Source organism: Muscardinus avellanarius (genome assembly GCF_963383645.1).
Source record: "Muscardinus avellanarius genome assembly, chromosome: 16".
Lineage (NCBI taxonomy): Eukaryota > Metazoa > Chordata > Mammalia > Rodentia > Gliridae > Muscardinus > Muscardinus avellanarius.
The window spans coordinates 47,624,503-47,648,352 of NC_137802.1; the positions used below are offsets into that span (position 1 = coordinate 47,624,503).

The window sequence follows — 23,850 nt, forward strand, 5'->3', positions numbered from 1 at the left end:
GACCTCTCAGCCCTTTCCTCCCCTGGAGAGTGGAGTAGAATCCCTCTGGGGTGGGGTGAATGAAGTCGAAGGAAGCGTGACGGAGAAGGCAGCCTACAGACTCCGTGCAGCACCGGGCAGCGCAACGCCTGTTCCTTTCTTCTCCTACCTGCTCCCGCCCCCCAGCGGACATCTGGGGAAGTGCAGAAGGGAACCGGCATTTCTGCAGGCCGCCTCAAGCCGAAGCCCTCTCCTTTAAGGACACTTAGCCTCGACTTTTGCTGGGAAATGACATCCAATTGCAACCCCACAACCCCTCCCCAGTGGTGCACCAGAAGCCATCTTCTCCTTCCCATTAACCCTAGCGTGCCTGGATGCTCAGCATGCCAGCAGTGTAGACCTGAAAAGAATCTTGGGAAACAAAGTCCCTCCAAAAACTGTTAGTCAATGAATAAAGTCACAGGATACAAAGTCAACACACAAAAATCAGTAGCATTTCTATACACTAACAACAAACTATCTGGAAAAAAAAAAGAAAATAATCTCAAGAAAAAAAATCAAAATATTCTCATTTACTAATAGTTTACCAAAGCCTCCCCAACACACACACACACACACACACACACACACACACACACACACACACACATCCCACCTTGGGGACACAACAAAGGAAGGGAAATACACTTGATGAAAGAAATGGAAGAAATCAAGTCAGGTGTGGTGGCACACGCTTGTAGTCCAGCATTTGGGAGGCTGAGACAGGAGGATTGAGGTTTGCGGACAGCCTCAGCTATTTAGTGAGGCCCTCTGCAACTCATTGAGACCCTGTTTCAAAATAAAGAATAAAAAAATAGGGCCGGGGGTGTACCTCGGAGGTAGAATGCCCTGGGTTCCATCCCCAGTACTGCAAAAAAAAAAAAAAAGAAAGAAAGAAAGAAAGAAAGAAAAAGAAAAAAAGAAAAAGAAAGAAGAAAGGAAAAAGAAAAAAAAGAGAGAAAGAACTTAAAGAAATAAAAATAATGGAGTAATATTCCATGTTTACCGATTAGAAGAATTAATATGGTTAGTGACTATACTACCCAAGGCAATCTACAGATTCATTGCAGCCCCTAGAAGTGGATATTCTGATCATCTGCAGCACCGTACCTCCCAACTCCATTCCCAGAGGGTTCCCCCCTCCCCAACAAAAGTGTGCAGGTACATTTTGTCTAGATGCTGGCTATAGAGATAAGTTTGATTTTTGGTTTTTGTTTTGGTATAGTAGGCTGAACCCAGAGCCCCATGCATGCTAGGCAAGCACTCTACCACTGAGCTCCAGCCCTAGGCCTTTTATTTTGATTGATTGACTGACCAGTCCATTGTGGTAGTGGGGGTGGAATCCAAGGGAATTTTATTTCTGGGCTACACCCCCAGCCCTATTTTTTTTTTCATACTGGGGATGGAATTTAGGGGCTCTCTATCTCCGGGCTATACTTCCAGACCTATTTTATGTTTTATTTGGGTACAGGGTCTCATTAAGCTGCTGAAAGCCTAATTAAGTAGCTGAGGCTGGCTTTGAATTTGTGGGATCCTCCTGTCTCAGCCTTCCAAGTACTGGAATACAAGCATGTGCCACCTTGCCCGGCTTCTTTTTATTTTTTATTTGGAAACAGCATCTCACTAAGTTTCTGAGAGTTTCACTAAGTTGCTAAGGTTGGCTTTGAACCTGCAAGCCTCCTATTTTAGCCTTCCAAGTACTGAAATTACAGGTGTGCACCACCATACCTGGTCTTTCTTTTTCTTTTCTTTTCTTTTCCTTTCTTTTCTTTTCTTTTCTTTTCTTTTCTTTTCTTTTCTTTTCTTTTCTTTTTGTAGTACTGAGGATGGAACCCAGGGGCTTTCTACCTCCAGGTTACACTCCCAGACCTATTTTTTTATATTTTATTTGAAAACAGGGTCTCACTAAGTAGCTGAGGCTGGCTTGGAACCTGTGTGATACTCCTGTCTCTGCTTCCCAAGCACTGGGATTACAAGCGTGCACCACCACGCCCAGCTTCTTTTTCTTTCTTTCTTCCTTTTTCTCTTTCTTTCTTTCTTTCTTTCTTTCTTTCTTTCTTTCTTTTTGCAGTATTGGGAATAAAACCCAGGGACATTCTACCTCAGAGCTACATCCCCTAGCCCTATTTTTCTTTTTATTCTTTATTTTGAAAAAGGGTCTCACTGAGTTATGAAGATCCTCACTAAGTAGTTAAGGCTGTCCTCGAACAGTGATCCTTCTGTCTCAGCCTCCCAAAAGCTGGGATTACAAGCTTGCACCACCACATTATCCCTATTTTTTTTTTTTTTTTTCGGTACTGGGAATGGAACCCAGGCCATTCTACCTCCAAGCTACACCCCCAGCCCTATTTTTTATTCTTTATTTTGACACAGGGTCTCACTGAGTTGCAGAGCTTCACCAGTTAGATGAGGCTGTCTGTGAACTGCGTCCTCCTGTCTCAGCCTCCTAAATGCTGGGATTAAATGTGCCCCACCTCGCCCTGTTTAATCCCTCTCTTGGCTGTGACCCTTCATATGTTTTACTGAGATTGTGTCTTTGGAATGCAAGCCAGGACTCAAGTAACTGAGGTTCCTCCGTAATCTACAGATGCCCCAGCAGTTCCCCTTCTCCTAGGAATCTTCACTTCTAATGCAGGCTCATTTCCACTCCCAGATCCAGCTTCTCGCAGCGACTCCATGCGCAAGCCTTTATCAGGCCTGCAAAAGGCGCTTGGGAGCCCGGCTGAATTTAGAAACCGCTTTTTGCTTCGATACATGGTGCTAGCGCGCCCCCAGGTGGAAGACTGTGGAACAGCAGGTGTTTTGTTCCGGGCCCGCCCCCGGGGCCAAAGGCCTTCAGGTCACCTGGGAGCCTCAGACCAATAGGACCGACCTCTCTCCAAGCCGAGGAGGTGAAGCCTGGGACCCAGCTAGGGGCCTTGTAGCCTGAGAGGGTAAGGGGCATACCCTATTAGAAACGCGAAAAAGGTTGGAGGAAGGAGTGCGGGACCCTGGGCAGCGCAGGGGCGTGGGACTCGTGTAGGGGAGTGGGAGAGCACTGTGGGGTCAGGACTCCCGGGAGGGGCCGAGCCCTCGAAGGTTGCAGAACCTTCGCTTCCTGCTGCCTTCGAGCCAAGTGCGCCTTTAGGGCACTCGGTGCCTTGAGAGTGCCTGCGGTGCCGAGCTTCCGGGAGCCCATCGCCCTCCCTGCACGTGTTTGCTAGGGGAGGGAGCCCCCACGCAGGCCGAGCCCGGCCCAGGATTGTGGAGACGTGACACAATCACCCCACTTCTCCGCAGATGGCAACGTTAAGCCCTGACACTCCTTGTTCCTGCGACTGTTTCGTCTCCGTGCCCCCAGCCTCAGCCATCCCAGCTGTAATTTTTGCAAAGAACTCGGATCGACCCCGGGACGAGGTGCAGGAGGTGGTGTTTGTACCAGCAGGCACCCATGCCCCTGGGAGCCGGCTCCAGGTGGGTTAGGCCTTCTGGGGTGCGGAGAGGTATGGCAGATCTAGGCAATCTTCTAAGACCTTCTTCCTGTGCTCCCCACACCTGGGAGGTTGTCAGATGCAGTAAAAAGAATGTAAGCCCGGCGGGCATGGTGGCGCCTAATCCTGAGACCTGAGGATGGTGGTTCCCTCACAGTCTCAGCTACTTAGTGAGGCCCTCCGCAACTTAGTGAGACCCTGTTTCACTAAGTTATCTAGATTCTGTCGATGTCGGCTTCCTCACCTGTAAAATGGAAATAGACCTCCCTCAAGACTGTGCCCAAGGCAGTTGGCCGAGCACCAGCACAGGGCAAGTTCCACCCTCCTGAGTGGCGCCTTCCTTTCTCTCCCCTGCCTCCAGTGCACCTACATCGAGGTGGAACAGGTGCCCAAGACACACGCTGTGGTTCTGAGCCGCCCCTCTTGGCTGTGGGGGGCTGAGATGGGCGCCAATGAGCTTGGCGTCTGCATTGGCAACGAAGCAGTGTGGACCAAGGAGCCAGTCGGGGAGGGAGAAGCCCTGCTGGGCATGGACCTACTCAGGTGCGGAGCCCCCCCAGCCTGGGGCGCAGGGCCTCCCCTCTGCAGACCTTGTCCTCAGGCTAAGATAGGAAGATCACAGTTACTGGACAGTCTCAGCTACTTAGGGAGACCCTCCGCAACTCAGTGAGACCATGTTTCTTTCTTTCTTTTTTTTTTTTTTTTTTGGTGGTACTTGGGGTTGAACCCAGAGGCTTTCTACCTCCGGGCTATACTCCCAGACCTATTTTATATTTTATTTGGAGACAGGGTCTCACTACGTTGCTGAGAGCCTCACTAAGTAGCTGAGGCTGGCTTTGATCCTCCTGTCTCAGCCTCCTAAGCGCAGAGATTAAAAGCGTGCACCACCACACCCGGCTGAGACCATGTTTCAAAGTAATTAGTGAAAAATAGGTTTGGGGGTGTAGCTCGGAGGTCAGATGCCTCTGGGTTCCATCCCCAGTACTGCAAAATAACATCAATAAGCCTGGTGTGTTGGCACACGCTTGTAATACTAGCATTTGGGAGGCTGAGACAGGAGGATCACAGTTTGAGGAAGGCCTCAGCTACTTAGTAAGGCCCTTTGCAACTCAGTGAGACCCTGTTTCAAAATAAAGAATAAAAATGTAGGGCTTGGGGTGTAGCTCAAAGGTAGAATGTCCCTGGGTTCCATCCCCAGTACCACAAAATAAATAAATACATAAATACATAAATAATAAAACAGCAGTTGCTCTAAAAATAACAACAACAAGAAAAACAACAAAGATATAAATTTTTTCAATTGAAATCTCATGTAGAGCCCTTGCTTATTGGACTGATAAAGGCAGGGCAGCTCTGACTGAGAAGTTGGGGGCTCAGAACACCTTTCTGAGGCTGTTTCGGGCTGTTCCAGAGAACCTCAGTGCACAGTTTGGAAACTACTGGCATAAGTGTGTGTGTGTGTGTGTGTGTGTGTGTGTGTGTGTGTGTGTGTGTGTTTGGTGGTACTGGGGTCCTGAAAGCCCTTCTACCCCGGGCTATACTCCTAGACCTATTTTTATATTTTTTTAAATTTGGAAACAGGGTTTCTTAAGCCGGTGCGGCTGGCTTTGAACCTGAGCGATCCTCCTGTCTCCACCTCCCAAGCGCGGGGATTACAAGTGTGCACCACCACCACGCCCGGCCTCATAATTGTGTTTTTGCTGTGTGACTTAGGCTTGTTACCAAAACTCTCTGGGTCACTTCTGTCCCCTGACCTCTCTGTCAGGCTGGCTTTAGAACGGGGCAGCACTGCCCAAGAGGCCCTGCACGTGATCACAGGCTTGCTGGAACGCTATGGGCAAGGGGGCAGCTGCCGGGAGGACCCTGCGCCGTTCTGCTACCACAACACCTTCATGCTGGCTGACCGGACAGAGGCGTGGGTGCTGGAGACAGCAGGGAAGCTGTGGGCCGCTCAGAGGATCCAGGGTGAGGGGCCCAGTGCTGGCGTCTGCCTCCCCTTTGCCAGCCCAGGGAGAAGGGAGAGCTGGCAGGGAGGGGTCTCGTGCAGGTGCTGACCTCTCAGGACATCCAGAGAGATGGGAAAGGGGCCCACTAGGGCCGTGCTCCCCTTCTACCTGGTTCAATCCTCCTTCCTCTGGGAGGCCTGCTGGACGCCCCTGAGCGCTCAGGCTCCCCTTATATACAAGTACGCCCCTCTGGGTCCTCACATTTATCTCTGGTTATCTGTCCACCCCCCCCCGCACTGCAGGTCCTGTGAGGGTAGTGTGTTATCACCATCGGGTTCTCAGCACCCAGCCCCGGGCCTGGCACAAATGGGCGCCAGTGACAAATGAACGATACCCCATCTCCTTCGCAGGGGGCACCCGAAACCTCTCCAACCAGCTGAGCATTGGCACAGACATCTCAGCCGAACACCCGGAGCTCCGCAGCCATGCCCAGGCCCGGGGCTGGTGGGGCGGGCAGGGTGCCTTTGACTTTGCTCAGGTCTTCTCCCTGACCCAGCAGCCTGTGCGCATGGAGGCTGCCAAGGCCCGCTTCCGGGCCGGGCGCGAGCTGCTGCAGCAGAGGCAAGGTCCGTGGGTGTGGCCGGGGTGGGGCCCGGAGGGCCGCTGTCCCCTCTGCTGGGAGCTGACCCTCCTCTTTTGCAGGGGGCATCACAGCAGAGGTGATGATGGACATTCTCAGGAACAAGGAGAGCGGTATTTGTATGGACTCTGGAGGCTTCCGCACCACAGCCAGCATGGTGTCCATCCTGCCCCAGGACCCCACTCAGCCCTGTGTCCACTTCCTCACCGCCACACCTGACCCGTCCCGGTGAGGATGACAGGGCAGGGCAGCCGGGCAGGGCGCCCCCGCTGCGGGCACGCCAGGATGCGCTCTACCTCCATCCTGCCGCCTGTGCCCCACTAGGTCGGTGTTCAAGCCTTTCATCTTTGGGGTGGGAACGGCTCAGGCACCCCAGGTGCTGTCCCCCACTTTTGGAGCACAGGACCCTGTCCGGACCCTGCCCCGATTCCAGACTCAGGTGGATCGAAGACACACGCTCTACCGTGGACACCAGGTGGCCTTGGGGCTGATGGAGAGCGAGCAGGTAACCCCCAGGGAGTGGGGCTGCCATTCCATACACCAGCCCCATCTGGGCTGGCACTCTGGAAACGTAAGGGGCCTGCGGGTAGAGGAGACTGCAGAGCTGGGGAGAGGGCCCCCTGGAGTATTTTTTTTTTTTATTCTTTTTATTTTGAAACAGAGTCTCACTAAGTTGTGGAGGGCCTCACTAAGTAGCTGAGGCTGTCCACCAACTGTGACCCTTCAGTCTCCACTTTCCAAATGCTAGGATTACAAGCGTGCACCACCACGCCCGGCCCCTGAGCCCTATTTTTTATTCTATTTATTTATTTATTTATTTTGCAAGTTTTGGGATGGAACCCAGGAGCATTTGTCCTCCTAACTACACCCCCTGCCCTATTTTTTATTCTTTATTTTGAAACAGGGTTTCACTAAGTTGCAGAGGGCCTAAGTAGCTGAGGCTGGCCGCGAACCGTAATCCTCTGGTCTCAGCCTCCCGAATGCTGGGATTACAAGGGTGCGCTACCACGCCTGGCTATTCTTTATTTTTGAAACCAGGTCTCACTGAGTTGCAAAGGGCCTCACTAAGTAGCTGAGGCTGTCTGCGAACCGCGATCCTCCGATCTCAGCATCCCGAAAGCTGGGATTATAAGCGTGCGCCACCACGCCTGGCTCAGCGGGGGCTCCCTCTTCTGAGCCAGCTGTCCAGTGTCCATGGTCTCAGCTTTCTCCTGCCTGTGTGAGGGCTCACACTCTCCCTCCTTTCCCTGCAGGAGCAGGGGCAGCAGCTCCGGCAGAAGCAGCAGGACCTGGAGCGAGAGGGCCTGGAGGCCACACGGGGGCTGCTTGCCGGTGGGCCGGGCGCACAGCCCCAACCGCTGGGTGGCCTCTTCCAGACCTTCGTGGAGAGGGAGAGCCAGGTCTACACCTGAGCGCGTGGTTCCTCCCGGCCTGGCGTGGGTGCAGGGTGCCTGGCACCAGCTCCCCTGAGCTGGGTGGTGTGTTTGGAGCAATCCCTTCATGCTCCCCTCGGCCTGTTCTGATTGGCTAGTGTGGCTTTTGCCCTAATAAATGTTCTCTGTTTTCTTGTTCAGTGAACTGGATCCTGGATATGATGCAGGTGGGAGAACCCAGGGAGGGCAAAGAACAGCCCCAGTCTGGCTGCGGCCTGTGATGCTGACAAGCAAATTCTTTTTTTTTTTTTTTTTTTTGTGGTACTGGGGGTGGAACCCAGGGGCTTTTCTACCTCCGGGCTATACTCCCAGACCTATTTTATACTTTATTTGGAAACAGGGTCTCACTAAGTAGCTGAGGCTGGCTTCAAACCTGTGGGATCCTCCTGTCTCAGCCTCCCAAGCGCTGGGATTACAAGTGTGTGTCGCCATGCCAGGCCCCTGGCCAGCAAATTCTAACGACAGAGGTGATGGAGACTGGGTCTGGAGGGAGGTCCCAAGTGGGGTGTGTGGTATGCACAAAGGCCCCAGCAGGAGCGGCTGATGGTTGGGACATTAGGATTATAGGGATTTGGTCCTGGGCTTAGACCTAGAAGGACCCTCCCTTAGAGTGGCAGTGAGATGCCTCCTCTGTGAGGTGCCCGCTTCCTGCCCACTCAGGAGCCAGGAAGCCAGCCAGGCCCCCCGAGGGATGTCAGCCAGCCTTTTGGAAAGTTAGAGACTTTCTCTTTAGAATCAGCATCTTGTTTGGGGTCTGTATTCTCTGCTTCCCAGCACTTTTTTTTTTTTTTCAGTACTGGGGATTGAACCCAGGGGCATTCTACCTCCAAGCTATACCCCCTGCCCTATTTTTTATTCTTTATTTTGAAACAGGGTCCCACTAAGTTGCAGAGGGCCTCACTAAGTAGCTGAGGCCAGCTGTGGACCTGAGATCCTCCTGCCTCAGCCTCCCAAGTACTGGGTAAAGCATGTGCCACCATGCCCGGCTTCCCAGCACTATCCCTGGTTCCTTTCCTGAGAGGCCCCACGTGACATGGAAGGCATCTCAGGCCAACAGACTCTTTATTGGGGAGGGGCTCTTGCCAGGGGCCTGAGAAGGAGGGGAAGCCCACAGAGCTTGGCCACTATTCACTTCTTCATTCTTTTGGTTGTCATTTTGGTTGTGCTGGGGGCCCCAGCCAAAGAGGTCTTGGGAGCTGCAGCTGCCGGGACCCCTTTCCTTGCCTGCACGGAGATCTGCTGGCCTCTGGGAACCAGAGTGCATGGTTTCTTGGTGGGAGAGGAGGCCTGGGATGAGGAGGCCTCAGGGGGTGACTGCTTTCCTTTCTCTGGAGAGACAGCGGAGGGGCTGCTGTCCCCAGCCATGGGCAGTCCCGGCTGCAGGGGCAGCTCCGTGAGGGCGGGCTGGGTCTCCATCCGCAGGACGTGCTCCGTCAGGGCCGCGCGCTGCCTGCGCTCCTGGTGCCTGCTCATCTCCTGCTCCAGCTCCTTGAAGAAGCCTGGGAGGGCCGGGTGGTGGCTGGGGCTCAGAGGAGGGCCCATGGGCTCAGGAGGTCTCTAGCTGCCCCCTGGCCCCTGGCCCTACCCTCATGGGGAGGAGCCCGAGTCTGGTCTAGGCAGGGATTGGGGCTGGCCCTGGCTCCACTCTGTACCACCTCTGGCCCAACTGCCCGCTGGGCTTGAGGCCACCCCCAGACACCACAGCCATCTTGGTTTCCGGGCAGACTGCGAGCCTTGATAAGTAGGCTCACCTCGCTCTGAACAAAATGGGCCACTCAGCTCTGGGAACTCGTCCTCATCGCCCGAGGCTTTATCCTCCTCGTCAGAGATCCAGCGCTCCATCACAGGCTGCCCGTCCAGGTCCAGGAGCAGTGGCAGGGCTCCTGTCAGCATCTCCCTGAAGGGCAGAAAGAGCAGAGGTTTTGGATGAGGGCACCCTGCTGTGGACCTGGGAGGGAGCAACAGCACGTTCCCCAGCACCCACACCCCAGGGCTGAGGGGCCCCAAAGGCTAAGGGCTGGCTCCTGTGGAGTGCTGGGAAGAGAATGGGGAAGGGCAGGCTTGAACTTCAGGGGACAGAGGAGAAGGGGTCATGGACTGTGTCAGGTTTCCAGGCTGAGAGGGAGCCTGGCTGAGCCGGGGGTGGGGGTGGGGTGGACCCCGCCCCTTCCTCCTCCCAGCCCCCGCCCCTCCTCACCTGTAGCCCTTCTGCTTGGTGCAGCTATTCCCAGTCAGGTTGAGGATGAGAAGGGTCTGGGGGAGCTCGTCTGCACACAGCAGGGAGAGAGGGAATGAGGGTCGCCCGCCATCCCTGGGCCCTGAGATTGAAGTGTGGGTGTGCAGGGGCTGGTGAATACCACCCCGGCAGATGGAGGTGGAGAGGAGAATACCACCCCGGCGTGTTCTGTGAGCCAGGGCAAGGGGTTCCTACCCAGCTTCAGTGTTTCTATCAGGTTCTCAGAAAGGTCCAGGAACTGAAGGTGTGGGAGCTCGAGGAGGTTTTCCACCTGCCGGATTTGGTTTCCTGCCAGAGACAGGAAGCTGTGAAGAAGGAAGAGGGGCAGAGAGCGAAGGCTCAGGACAGCTGAGGCTGGGAGGAGGGCACCAGGTGGATGCCTGGATGACTGGTGGGGACACATGGCCTTTTGGGGTGAGGAAGGAAGACAGACAGGCCAGGGGAGCCCTGAGCCAGTCCCTGGGTTGTTGATGGGCGCCCACCCACCCCTCGCCCCGCCTGAGCCCCGGCACACGCACCGCAAGGAGGGGACACAAGCCAGGTTCTCAATTTGCTGGATCTTATTCTGTGGAAAGAAACCGAGGGGGGCAAGCTGAGGTCAGCTTAAGTCCATGGCTGCTTTTGAAGTTGGAGTTGAAGTACTTTGGGAGCAATCGTCCCTCCCATCTAAAGTAACTGGTTGTCTCTACCCTGGGTAAGATGGTTCACTGTCTCTGGTAGATGGTTAAAGGTGTAAACTTGGGTTTGGCACAGTATAATCCTAGTACTTGGAAGGCTGAGAGGAGGTCGCAGGTTTGAGGTCAGCCTCAGCCACTTAGTGAGACCCTGGTTCAAGGTAAAAAATATAAAGGAGCCAGGTATGATGGTACACACCTAAAAGTTCAGTACTTTGGAGGTTGAAATAGGAGAATCACATGTTCAAGACCAGCCTCAGCAATTTAGCGAGACAAACAACCTGGCATGACCCTGTTTCAAAATAAAAAAAGGGATGCTGTGGGGGAGTGTATGGCTCAGAGGAAGAATGTCCTTGGGTTCAATCCCTACTACACACACACACACACACACACACACACACACACACACAAAAGGCATAAACTTGAGCCGGGTGTGGTGGCGCAGGCTTGTAATCCTAGCATTTGAGAGGCTGAGACAAGAGGATTGAGATTCGTGGACAGCCTCAGCTACTTAGTGAGGCCCTTTGCAACTCAATGAAACCCTGTTTCAAAATGAAGAATAAAAATTCAGGCTGGGGGTGTCGCTCAGAGGTAGAATGCCCCTGGATTCCATCCCCAATACTGAAAAAAAAAAAAAAAAAGGCGTAGACTTGAGGCTGACTAAAATGGACTAAAGGGCATTTCCCTGACCTCACAACCAAAGAGGGACATGGGAATCAGAGAAGGAAACCAAGGGAACTAAGGGGCCACTATGGAAGGGGAGGAAGCCTTGAGAGTGGCTGGAATACCCAGAGGGAACAATGCGCACCTATTGATTGGTGAAGATGCTGTTTAAGGGACAGTTTAAGGGACTGGCTGGATTTAGCTTGGGGAAGTCTGAGGAGCACCCGACCATCAGTACCAAACAGCCTCCAAGGATCTGAAAAGTGTAGAGGAATCTCCATAGTTCCCGCCCCCTCTTCCAAACAGGAGATGGGCTTGCGCTGTATAACATGAAAAGTTTAGGGCAGACACAAAGAAGAACTAAACCAGGAGAATTATCTGTTCTGACTAAAGAACTGCAATTCAAGAGCATGTTCAGGTCCTCTTTTGAAGGGATCAGTCTTTCTTTTCTTCTCTTTCTTTCTTTTGCGTGGTACTGGGTTAAGATGGAACCCAGGGGCATTGTACCTCTAAGGTACAATGGGGATACACCCTCTCAGTCATTTTTTTTTTCTGGTACCCAGGGGCATTCGACCTCCGAGCTACACCCCCTGCCCTATTTTTTATTATTTATCTTGAAACAGGGTCTCACTAAGTTGCAGAGGGCCTCACTAAGTAGTGGCTGAGGCTGTCCACGAACCGCGATCCTCCGGTCTCAGCCTCCCGAATGCTGGCATTACAAGCGTGCGCCACCACGCCCGGCTCTGGGAATGGTTTAAACAAAGGTCTATCTGCCTGAACACCAGAGAATGCACAAGATGACCTGACTGGCTGTTTAGATCAGACAGGGGACCAGGGGAAAGGAAGGGTGGGGACTGGGGTGCAGTTACCCTTTGCAAGTAGAGGCTGTGAAGATTCTGGAGGCCTTCTAAGTTGCTGATGGTGGTAATCCCCTCCCGGTCCAGGCGGACAGTCTGCAGTTCAGCAAGGGTGTGGAACCTGGGAGAAGAGTTGGAAAAGTGGTGTGACAGTTTTTCAGGTACTGGGTTCCATCCCCAGTACCAGGGGGAAAAATAGGGCTGAGGTATAGCTCAAAGATAGAATGCCCCTGGTTCCATTTCAGGAAAATGGGAGCAAGAGGGAAACTAAAAAATAAAATAAGCTGGGTGTGGTGGCGCACGCTTGTAATCCCAACTTTTGGGAGGCTGGGATAGGAGGATCCAGGTTCGCAGCCAGCCTCAGCTACTTACTGAGGCCCCTTGCAACTCAGTGAGACCCTGTTTCAAAATAAAGAATAAAAATAGGTGTAGCTCAGAGGAAGAATGACTCAAGGTTCCAACCACAGCACCGCGAAATAATTAATTAATTAATTAATCTGGGAGTATAGCTCGGAGGTAGAATTTTCCTGGGTTCAATACCCGGTGCCACACCACACACACACACACACACACACACACACACACATCCAGTTTCATCTGATTCCAAAGCCATTTTTTTGTGGTACTGTGAATTGAACTCAGGGACATTCTACCTCCAACCTACATCCTCAGCCCTATGTTATTTTTTAGTTTGAAACAGAGTCTCACTAAGTTACCAAGAGCCTCACTAAGTTGCTGAGGCTGCCTGGAAACCTGCAATCCTCTTGTCTCAGCCTCCCAAATACTGGGATTGTAAGCTTGGGCCACCATGCCAGGCTCCAAGACCGTTCTTAATATATAGGTTTCATGGCCACTGACTTTGGGGAAGCCAAACTGGGTAAAGGAAGACTAATTAGGAGAATACTGAGGAGGTGATGACAGTCTTATCTAAGACAATTTGAGGATGATGAAGAAAGAACAAGTTTTTTTTTTTTGTTTTTTTTTTTTTGGTGGTACTGGGGTGGAACCCAGAGGCTTTCTACCTCCGGGCTATACTCCCAGACCTTTTTAATATTTTATTTGGAAACAGGATCTCACTAAGTTGCTGAAAGCCTCACTAAGTAGCTGAAGCTGGCTTCGAACCCGTGCAATCCTCCTGTTTCAGCCTCCCAAGCGCGGGGATTACAAGCGTGCGCCACCACGCCCGGCTGAACAAGTTTTTAAGGAGGGAAAAATCAATTGGATGTGACCACTGCTTGTTTTGTACAATAAGAGAGGCAAAGATGAGTTCTGGTCAGCCCGCGTGCCTCAGTCTTCTAGCACCCCTTGCTTCCCCCGCACTCACATCTTCTCTGACAGATCCTCATCCTCTGGGAAGGTCAAGTTCCGCCTGGTGATAAGGTCTTCCGTAATGTAGATACCCACTTCATCTGGACTCTGGGCAAGCTTAGCTGTGAAAAGATGGGTCCAACTGTCACTTTTTTTCATTCTTTGAGGCTGGCTCTTGTTGACCAACTCTTCTGCCCACCAACTCACCTCCCTACTTACCTCCAGGCATGATCTAAAATAAACAGCTGTTGGCCTGAGGCAAGAGAGCAAAGTAAAGGAGCCAAAAGACTCGGGACCGCCCCTAATTGATGCCAAACCCTGGAGGGCGGAGAAGGAAGCTCAGACTTGGGAGACAGGAAAAAGGGGTTGATTTCGAGCAAGCTGTTGGGGTGTAATCGACGACAAAAGTAACTCGGGGTGGAGGGTTCCGAAACTGGAGGGATGTGGAGCGGCTTTGTTGGCAGGAGGGATGAAGAAGAAGCGGTCCGGCGTCGTTGCTAGGAGACCAGACGCCAGGTTGGGAGGGTTGGAAGAGTGGGGGCGGGATCGTCAAGTCTGGCTCTGCGCATGCGGATTACGGCTCTTTCCGGCGGGTCCGCCCACGGCTTCCGGCCCCGGCATTCGCTGTCCCACAATCCTTAGCTTATTCCGTTTCCGTTCCGCTCATGTCTGTTCTTCCGGCGGCGATGGCTGCGGCTGCGGCTGGGGTGCTGCGAGGGGGTCTCCTGCCCCAATCGGGTAAGGAGCGGCCCAAGACTTCACTGAGCATCTGGCCAGCGCTCCCTCGTTCGTTCTCGTCTCTTCTCCCCTACTTCTGACCCTTTCCGTAATCTCTGGTCCTAGAGCGCTCCCGGTGATCCCTGACACCGCTAGGTCGTTGGCCTTACCCCATCCAATTCCCTTTAACTCCAGACTGCGATACTCACAGCAACGGCGTCACCAGCGACAGTATTTACTTCTTACGTCCCAGTCCCCCTGCCTTGAGTTTCTCTAACCCACCACTCAAGTTCTCGCTCCTATTTCGACTCTCATTTGCTTGGACCAGTTTTGTTCGGGCTTTTGCGTTTTACCTTCTTCTTAAGGTCTTAGCCTAAATGATCTTCTTCCCTCTTTGGGAAGCAGATGTCCTCAGTCACATCTGTATCTTGTGCCCTTTTTGTTGACCCCATCCTATCATTTTTCATTCGTGTATTTGCTTTTCTCCATTGGATTTTATTTATTGCACGGAGGATAAAACCCAAGGACATTGTGCCTCTGAACCACACCCCCCCCCAGCCCTATTTTATTCTTTTATTTTGGAACAGGGCCTCAGTGAGTTGCTGAGGTAGGCTGCAACTGCGATCTTCCTGTTAGAGCCTCCTAATTATTAGGATTAAAATCGTGCACCATCATGCTCGGCTCTCCATTGGATTTTTTTTTTTTTTTTTTTTTTGGTGGTACTGGGGGTGGAACCCAGAGGCTTTCTACCTCCGGGCTATACTCCCAGACCTACTTTATATTTTATTTGGAAACAGGGTCTCACTAAGTTGCTGAGAGCCTCACCAAGTAGCTGAGGCTGTCGGCGAACCGCCATCCTCTGGTCTGTCTCCCGAATGCTGGGATTACAAAGCGTGCGCCAGCACTTCCGGCCCCCAGCTCTATTTTTTAATTCTTTATTTTGAAACAGGGTCTCACTAAGTTGTGGAGGGTCTAAGTAGATGAAGCTGGCTGCAAACCTGTGGTCCTCCTGTCTCAGCCTCTTAAGTACTAGAATTACAAGTGTATGCCACCACACCTGGATTTCTAGCCCTATTTTTTATTTTTAATTGATTAATTCATTTTTGCAGGTCTGGGAATGGAAGCCAAGGGCATTCGACCTCTGAGCTACACACCCTGCCCTTTTTTTGTGTGTGTGGTACTGGGGGTGGAACCCAGGGGCTTTTCTACCTCCAGGTTATACTCCCAGACCTATTTTATACTTTTATTTGGAAACAGGGTCTCACTAAGTTGCTGAGTGCCTCACTAATTAGCTGAGGCTGGCTTCAAACCTGTTCAATCTTCCTGTCTCAGCCTCCCAACCCTAATTTTTATTCCTGATTTTGAAACGGTCTCACTAAGTTGCAGAGGGCCTAAGTATCTGAGGCTGTCCGCAAACCGGGATCCGGGATCCTCCAGTACCAGCCTCTCGAATGCTGGGATTACAAGCGTACACCACTATGCCTGGTCTTATTTTTATTTTGAAACAGGGTCTCACTAAGTTGCCGAGAGCCTCACTAAGTAGCTGAGGCTGGCTTCGAACCTGCGCGATCCTCCTGTCTCCGCCTCCCAAGCGCGGGGATTACAAGCGTGCGCCACCACGCCCGGTGAGAATTTGTATTTCTAACAAGTACCCGAATGATGCTGGTATTAACGGCTGGGTAGGGTTGAGTATACTTCAGGAACCACTGGTTTAGACCGGAGGTTGGTATATATGGCAGAGCAGATTACTATTTGTGGATTTTGTTTTCATTTTGCTTTGTGGTGTTAGGTATCTAAACCGAGACTTCATGCATGTTAGGCAAATGCTCTACCGTCAAGCTGTACCTCCAGCCCCTGGTCACTGTTTGTTTTTTCTTTTCTTTTTCTCTTCTTTTTTTTTTTTTTCCAGTACTAGGCATGGAACGCAGGGGCATTCTACCTCTGAGCTACACCCCCATCCCTAATTTTATTCTTTTATTTTGAAACAGGGTCTGAGTTGCAAAGGGCCTCACTAAGTAGCTGAGGCTGTTCTCAAACCGTGATCCTCTTGCCTCAGCCTCCCAAATGCTGGGATTACAAGTGTGTGCCGTAACACCTGGATTGTTTTTTGTTTTATGTTTTGCAGATCTGGGGATGGAACCCAGAGGTATTTGACCTCTGAGCTACACCTCCTGCCCAATTTTTTATTCTTTATTTATTTTTATTTATTATTTTTTTGGTGGTACTAGGGTTCCTGGAAACCCTTCTAACTCTGGGATACACTCCCACAGGCTATACTCCCAGACCTACTTTTTAACTTTTTTATGTGGAAACAGGGTCTCTTAAGCCAGTGCGGCTGGCTCCGAACCAGCGCGATCCTCCTGTCTCCGCCTCCCAAGCGTGGGGATTACAAGTGTGCACCACCACGCCCGGCTTATTCTTTATTTTGAAACAGGGTCTCACTGAGTTGTGGAGGGCCTAAGTAGCTGAGGCCTCTGCCAACCGCAATCCTCCAGTCTCAGCCTCCCAAATGGTGGGATTAAAAGAATGCGCCACCATGCCCAGCTTGTTTTTTTGGTACTGAGGATTGAACCCAGAGGTATCCTATCTCTATGCTACACCCCTGGCCCCATTTTATTTATTTGGAAACAGAGTCTTACTAGGTTGCTGAAAGCTCACTAAGTTGCCAAGGCTGGCTTTGACCCTGTGAGTCTCCTGTTTTAGCCTCCCAAGTACTGAGATTACAAGTGTGCCCACCATGCCTGGCTGCTCACTGTGTTTTATAAGTTTTATTATAACATGAACTCATCTACGTATTTACATAATGTCCACAGCTGCTTTTAACAGAAATGAATGTATATGACAGACAGTATAACCCCCCAAATTAAAATATTTACTACTTGGCCATTTAAGAAAAGACTTGCTCAACCCTATCCTCCTTTGATTAATGTGTTCAAAATACTTTCTCCTTATGTTCTCATATTTTTTTAAATTTTTATTTATTTTTAATATTTATTTATTTATCTATCTATTTTTTGTGGTACTGGGAATGGAACCCAGGGGCATTCTACCTCTGAGCTACACTCCCAGCCCTATTTTTTATTCTTTATTTTGAAACCGGATCTCACTGAGTTCCAAAGGGCCTCACTAAGTAGATCCTCCGGTCTTAGCCTCCCGAATGCTGGGATTGCAGTGTGCACCACCACTCCTGGCTTTGCTTTTTATTTTGAAACAGGGTCTCACTAGGTTGAGGAGAGTCTCACAACTTGCTGAGGCTGCTCTCAAACCTGCGATCCTCCTGTCTCAGCTTCCCAAGTCGTAGGATCACAGGCATGCACCACCATGCCAGGCCCTTGTTCTCACTTTTTATCTCATCCCTGCATATTAAGATTAGCTGGAGAAATGGGAGCCTCCAGGGATTGAGCAGCCGACCTAAGGTAGCCCACTGAAAAGAGAAGATTTGGGAACTCAGGATTCCTGGCGGGCATGTCCTTCTCTCATTCTTGGGCCCAGCCTCGGTCTGTGAGCATGGTTGTCTCCGTTTTTTCTCTGGGTCCTCCAATCGGCTGCGTCTCTTTTGTGTTGCCGTCTCCCCTTCCAGGTCGGCTGCCCACCCTCCAGACTGTGCGCTATGGCTCCAAGGCCGTGACCCGCCACCGTCGTGTCATGCACTTTGAGCGGCAGAAGCTGATGGCTTTGACTGAGTACATTCCCCCCAAACCTGCCATCAACCCCAGGTGCCTGCCACGTCCTCCCAGCCCTCCCACCGAGGTAAGGCGGAGACGGCGGGCACATCCCTTGGTGGTAGTGAGGTGGGGTTAAAGTGAGCTCTAGTGAAGATGGATTCTGGGCCACAGCACTCTCGCTGTTATTTAATGGCCCCACTTGATTCTGAGGTTTAGGTACTTCAAAGCTAAATCTACACTTGCTCCTGCATTGGCCTCTGGGCTCTGTGAATTACATGGGCCTCCTGGATTTCCTTCCTTCTGTACTTGTCTCCAGAAGTATGTGTGAAAGCTACCCAAGCAGGTGGGAAGAGAGGGGAGAGCATAATGTTTTGGGAGTTCTGAGGATCAAACCCGGGGCCTCGCACATGTGAGGTCACACCACAGTCCTCTTCTGTCTTAAAAGGAGCTGTGGCTGCCATATTTTCCTGGAGGAATGGTAGAACTGTTCCAGCCGTAAGAAAGGAAGACTAGTGAAGATTCTATAACTTTATAGTGGTTCACGTTATTGTAACACCTCATAAATTATAGTTTTTAGCTAGGCATGGTGGTGTGCACTGTAAATCCCAGTACTTTGGAGGCTGAGATAGGAGGATCGCAGGTTCAAGGTCACCCTCAGCTACTCAGAGAGCCCCTATTTCAAAATTAAAAAGTAAAAAAAAGGGCTGAGGGTATTTCTCAGAGGTAGAATAACCCTGGGTTCATTCTCCAGTTTTAGAAAGAAAGGAAAGAGGGAGGAAACGCTGCTCTGAAGACAGTGATTAGCTAACAGAGATGGAAAGGTAACAGGGGAAGGCGGTACGCATCTGAGAGCCAGGTGCCCAGATGCCCTACCGGGTCCTCAATCTGTCACATATTTGGGCACCACCGGAAGCCCCTGTGCCTGTCCAGGAGGGAGCTGGGGCGTCTAGGAGAGATAGGTGATGTTCCCTCGGCCATCCCTTCCTCCATTTAGGAGACAGGACTCATCCGGCTCCTCCGTCAGGAGATAGCAGCAGTTTTCCGAGACAACCGAATGATAGCTGTCTGCCAGAATGTGGCGCTGAGTGCAGAGGACAAGCTTGTCATGCGGCACCAGCTGCGGAAGCACAAGATCTTGATGAAGGTCTTCCCTAACCAGGTAGGGCAGCCCCGACATGACCCGTCTGCCCCCACGCCCTCCAGACAGACCTCGGCTCTGCTCCCTCCATGGGCTGCTCTGACTCCTCCCCGGCTGGCTAGACAAGCTGCGCTCTAGTCTGGTGCCCACTTTATGGTTATGGGCTGGGAGGTCACACCCTCAGCCTGATGCAGCCCGGGGCCAAGGTGAGTGCTGTTCATCCCCCTTCGACCCCATCAGCCACACTTTCCTGCCATCCCAGGTCCTGAAGCCCTTTCTGGAGGATTCCAAGTACCAAAACCTGCTGCCCCTTTTCGTGGGCCACAACATGCTGTTGGTGAGTGAGGAGCCCAAGGTCAAGGAGATGGTGCGGATCCTAAAGACTGTGCCTTTCCTGCCGCTGCTGGGTGAGTGAGCACTCCTGCCAGCTGGGGCTGAGGGTCAAGTGGAGCCTGGTGCCATGTGCAGGAAACACGCTCCTGGGGCTGAGTCAGCAGCTCATCTATTGAGGCGTCTGTCTTCTGACATTTGTATTGCCTCACTGCCCCAGGCCACTTCTGTTCTGGAGGGAAGAATGAGGGAATGCAGAAGCGGGTTTTGGGAAAGGGAAGGAGAAACTCAGACACCGGTGCTTAAAACACATATCCAAGCCGGACTTGGTGGTACTTGTGAGGCTGAGACAGGAGGATCGCAGGTTGGCAGCCTCAGCTACTCAGTGAGGCCCTCTGCAACTTAGTGAAACCCTCTTTCAAAATAAAAATAAAAATAGGGCTGGGATATATAGCTCAGAGGTAGAAGGCCTCTGGGTTCAATTACCAGTGACATACAAATAAATAAATTGCACAAAAATAAAACAAGCATTCAAGCTGGGTGTAGTAGCACATGCCTATAATTCAGTACTTAAGAGGCTGAGACAGGAGGATTGCAGGTTCAAGGACAGCCTCGGCAATTATTGAAATGCTCATCAACCTAGGGAGACCCTCTTTCAAAATAAAAATAAAATAGGCCTGGGAGCATAGCTTGGAGGTAGAATGCTCTGGGATTCAATACCCAGGACCGCAAAATCAGCCAGTCAAGTATCCAGTGGGGCCAGGGATGTGGTTTAGTGGTGGAGTGTTTGCTTAGAATGTGTAAGACCCTGGTGTGATCTCCATTACTGCCACAAAACATAGGAAAATAAAATAAGTTTCTCGCCGGGTGTGTTGGCGCATGCACACTTGTAATCCCCGCGCTTGGGAGGCGGAGACAGGAGGATCGCGCAGGTTCGAAGTCAGCCATACTGGTTTAAGAGACCCTGTTTCCAAAAATTAAAAAATAGGTCTGGGAGTGTAACCCGGAGGTAGATGGGTTTCCAGGAACCCCAGTACACCAAAAAAATAAAAAATAAATAAGTAATAATAATAATAAAAAATAAGTTTCTCAAGTAAAGGGTGCTGGTCCAATAACCAGTGTTTTCTAGACACCTCTGATACCGAGACTCACTGGGGCAGGGCGAGTGTATTCCATAGAGTATTGCTCATGTCCCCAGGAGATTCAGGTTTCATAGGAATCCATGATACCCTCCATGATTGCTTTTTTCCCCTCCAGTTTTTGTTTTTGTTTCCTCCCTCAGTACTGGGGATGGAACCCAGGGGTATTCTACCTCCAAGCTACACCCCCAGTCTTTTTTTTTTTTTTTGGAGGGTCTGGGGATGAAACCCAGGGTTATCTGACCTCTGAGCTACACCCCCTGCCCTGGTTTTTATTCTTTATTTTGAAACAGGGTCTCACTAAGTTGCGGAGGGCCTCACTAAGTAGCTGAGGCTGTCTGCGAACCGCGATCCTCCTGTCTCAGCCTTCCCAATGCTGGGATTACAAGCGTGCGCCACTATGGCCAGCTCCCAGTCCTATTTTTTATTCTTTATTTTGAAATAGTTTCACTGAGTTGCAAAGGACCTCACTAAGTAGCTGAGGCTGTCTGTGAGTTGCTATCCTCCTGTCTCAGCCTCCCAAATGCTGGGATTACAAGCATGCGCTACCACATCCGCTGCTTCATTTTTAAACATACAGTGATATTAAATACATCCATAATGTTGTGCAACTACCACCTCTATCTCTCTCTCTCTTTTTTTTTTTTTTTTTTTTTTTTGGTGATCCTGGGGATTGAACCTAAGGGTGTTCTTCCAAGTTATACTTCCAGCCCTAATTTTTTTATTCTTTATTTTGAAACAGGGTCTCACTAACTTGTGGAGGGCCTCACTAAGTAGCCAAGGCTGTCCTCAAATCCACATCGTCCTGTCTCAGCCTCCCAGGTACTGGGATTACAAGCGTGCGCCACCATACCCAGCTTCCATCCATCTCCATAACTCTTTGTCTTATAAAACTACAACTCTGTACCCATTAAACAATAGTTCCCAACCGGGCGTGGTGGCGCACGCTTGTAATCCCCGCGCTTGGGAGACTGAGACAGGAGGATCGCACAGGTTCGAAGCCAGCCTCAGCTACTTAGTGAGGCTCTGGGCAACTTAGTGAGACCCTGTTTCCAAATAAAAATACTTAAAAAATATGTCTGGGAGTATAGCTCAGAGGTAGAAAGTCTCTGGGTTCCACCCCCAGTACCACAAAAACAAACAAACAAACAAACAATAGTTGCCAGTTTCTTCCCTTCACTCCATGATCGTGTCTTCAAGAAATTTCAGGCCGGGCGTGGTGGCGCACGCTTGTAATCCCAGCATTCGGGAGGCTGAGACCTGGAGGATCGCGGTTCGCGGACAGCCTCAGCTACTTAGTGAGGCCCTCTGCAACTCAGTGAGACCTGGTTTCAAAATAAAGAATAAAAAGTAGGGCAGGGGGTGTAGCGCGGAGGTCAAATGCCCCTGGGTTCCATCCCCAGACCTGCAAAAAAAAAAAAAAAAAAAAAATTTTTTTTTCAGGAAAGCTGGCTTAGGGGTTGGGGGCCAGTAGATGTATTGTGTGAGTTTTCTGAGGGAAAAGGGAGAAAAAAATAAAAAGGGGGCTCGGCCTCTGGCAGTGGGAGTAGGTGGTGTACACATGAAACCTGGATTCTGGGGCAGGTATGTGGGGAGAGGGAACCTGGAGAGCAGATTTCTAGGGTTGGGACATTGTTTCCGGAGAACAACATTTACGGGCGGAGCCCAGCTGACTGTGTGTTCTTCCAGGTGGCTGCATCGACGACACCATCCTCAGCAGGCAGGGCTTCATCAACTATGCCAAGCTGCCCAGCCTGGCCCTGCTGCAGGGGGAGCTGGTAGGAGGGCTCACCCTCCTCATGGCCCAGACCCACTCCCTGCTTCAGCACCAGCCCATCCAGCTGACTGCCCTGTTGGATCAGTACGTCAGACAGCAACGCGAGGGAGACTCTGTTGTGGCAGCCAGTGGAAAGCCAGATTCTGACCCTGTTTCGGACTCCTAGCCAGCCTGTTTTGCCCAGCCCAGCCCATAAATACACTCTGCCCGTTGGCTCTGCTGTCCTCTGTCAGAGATGTGGAAGAAGCTGGGGTGGGGGAGTGACATGTGCGACCGCCTCAGGCACAGGGCCTTCCGGAGACCAGAGGAATTTCATTTCAGAATGGAGGCTGCTAACAACTGTCTTTGTCCTGGTTTTCCCCAGTTGGGACCTGAGAGCCGCAAGGTCTCCCTCAGTTCTCCAGGCATAAGGCAGAGAGCCTGGAAGGATGAGGATATCACCCGGCTCCTTGTCCACTGTCCTTTGCTGCATGGCTCTCCATGGACCACCCCCGTAGGGCTACAACTGCCATGATGGCTCAGTTGAGTTGAGGCCTTCTCTGCCAGACTTTGTGCTCAACTCTGTAAGCACTAGTTCATTTAGCCCATGGGCCAATTTTGCAGAAAAGATGAAGTGTCAGAGACACAAGGGCGAGCGGTTAGTAAGTGGCAGAACAGGGACCCGACCAGGCTGTCTGACTCAAGACCTCACCCTGTTTCTACACAAGTACTTCCTCATTAGGTGGCCCAGAGGTAGGTCCCGTGGGCTCTGGTGTTCGTGTTCCTCCCTGGGGTGTGTCTTGTAGAGAGGTTGGAAACACTGTTTATAAAGTGAAACTTATTTTATGGACTCTGTTTTGCTATTTATAAAGTTATTTTCAGGGTGGTCTGTGTCGTCTCTGATTCCTCATTTTCCTTCCTAGAAAATCGTTTTAAGCCGGGCGTGATGGTGCTCACTTGCAATCCCTGCGCTTGTGAGGTGGAGACAGGAAAATCGTGCAGGTTCGAAGCCAGCCTCGCTTCGCTGGCTTAAGAGACCCTGTTCCCAAATAAAAATATAAAATAGTTCTGGGTGTGTAGCCCAGAGAAGGGTTCCATCCCCAGTACCACCAAAAAAAAAAAAAAAAAAAAAAAGAAAGAAAGAAAGAAATAGGGCTGGGATTGTAGCTTGGAGGTAGAATGCCCCTGGGTTCCATCCCCAGGACCGCAAAAAAAAAAAAAAAAAAAAAGATTCTTTCTTTTGTGCCAGTCCTTATCAATGGCATCTTTGAGCCAGGTAAGTGGCACATGCCTGTAACCTAGTATTGGGAGGCTGAAACAGGAGGATTGCAGCAGGTTAAGATCTTGTTTCCAAAAATAAAGGAGAGTAGGCTGGGGATGTAGTTTGGAGGTGGAATGCCTCTGACTTTCATCCTCAATACCAACAAACAAAAAACAAATGGCGTTTCTTACGTGCCTGTTCATTTGAATGCAGCTGATCTGGGCCCAGTAGCATGTGTGTCTCAGGTGGTTCTGCACAATCAGGCTGAGGCCACTAGGCTCTCTGTTAATGAGGGGTTCTGGGGCTCTGGCAGAAGACTTCTCCACACCTTGAACCAGCAGTTCCTAGCAAAGGCGCTAAGGTGTTTAAGGACCTGCCATTGACCTTGGTTGGAGCACATCCTGGGTGCATCAGGAGGACGGCTCTTCAGCATTCCCCCCCAGACTTGGAGCAGTGCCACAGCATACTTGGTCCTGGACAGGCACTGTCTGGCAGTGACAATCTGCAGCAGTTTCTCTGTGGCCTGGGTCAGGACCAACTTCCCACAGTGCCCAAGTCTTCCGGATGCCCAGGGATACTCAATGACTGAAATGAATTAA

The 23,850-nt window shown here is 51.1% G+C and overlaps 3 protein-coding genes across 3 annotated transcripts; 2 read left to right on the forward strand and 1 right to left on the reverse strand.

Annotated features, from left to right (window-relative positions):
• Positions 1–3,291: 3,291 nt before the first annotated feature.
• Positions 3,292–7,486, forward strand: SCRN2 (secernin 2; the record flags this gene model as incomplete). Its single annotated transcript, XM_080712521.1, has 7 exons — positions 3,292–3,471; positions 3,850–4,031; positions 5,254–5,453; positions 5,845–6,060; positions 6,137–6,302; positions 6,399–6,579; positions 7,328–7,486. The coding sequence occupies exons 1-7, from the start codon at positions 3,298–3,300 to the stop codon at positions 7,484–7,486; spliced, it is 1,278 nt and encodes a 425-aa protein (XP_080568647.1). The 5' UTR covers positions 3,292–3,297.
• Positions 7,487–8,635: 1,149 nt separating this feature from the next.
• Positions 8,636–13,474, reverse strand: LRRC46 (leucine rich repeat containing 46; the record flags this gene model as incomplete). The annotated part of the gene is made up of 8 exons (XM_080714046.1): positions 8,636–9,006; positions 9,259–9,404; positions 9,705–9,774; positions 9,939–10,048; positions 10,262–10,308; positions 11,950–12,058; positions 13,262–13,367; positions 13,465–13,474. 8 exons carry the CDS (start codon positions 13,472–13,474, stop codon positions 8,636–8,638), a joined length of 969 nt encoding a protein of 322 aa, XP_080570172.1.
• A 457-nt stretch (positions 13,475–13,931) lies between these two features.
• MRPL10 (mitochondrial ribosomal protein L10) lies at positions 13,932–22,177 on the forward strand (the record flags this gene model as incomplete). Its single annotated transcript, XM_080713303.1, has 5 exons — positions 13,932–13,983; positions 17,543–17,712; positions 18,622–18,786; positions 19,028–19,172; positions 21,924–22,177. 5 exons carry the CDS (start codon positions 13,932–13,934, stop codon positions 22,175–22,177), a joined length of 786 nt encoding a protein of 261 aa, XP_080569429.1.
• Positions 22,178–23,850: the final 1,673 nt, after the last annotated feature.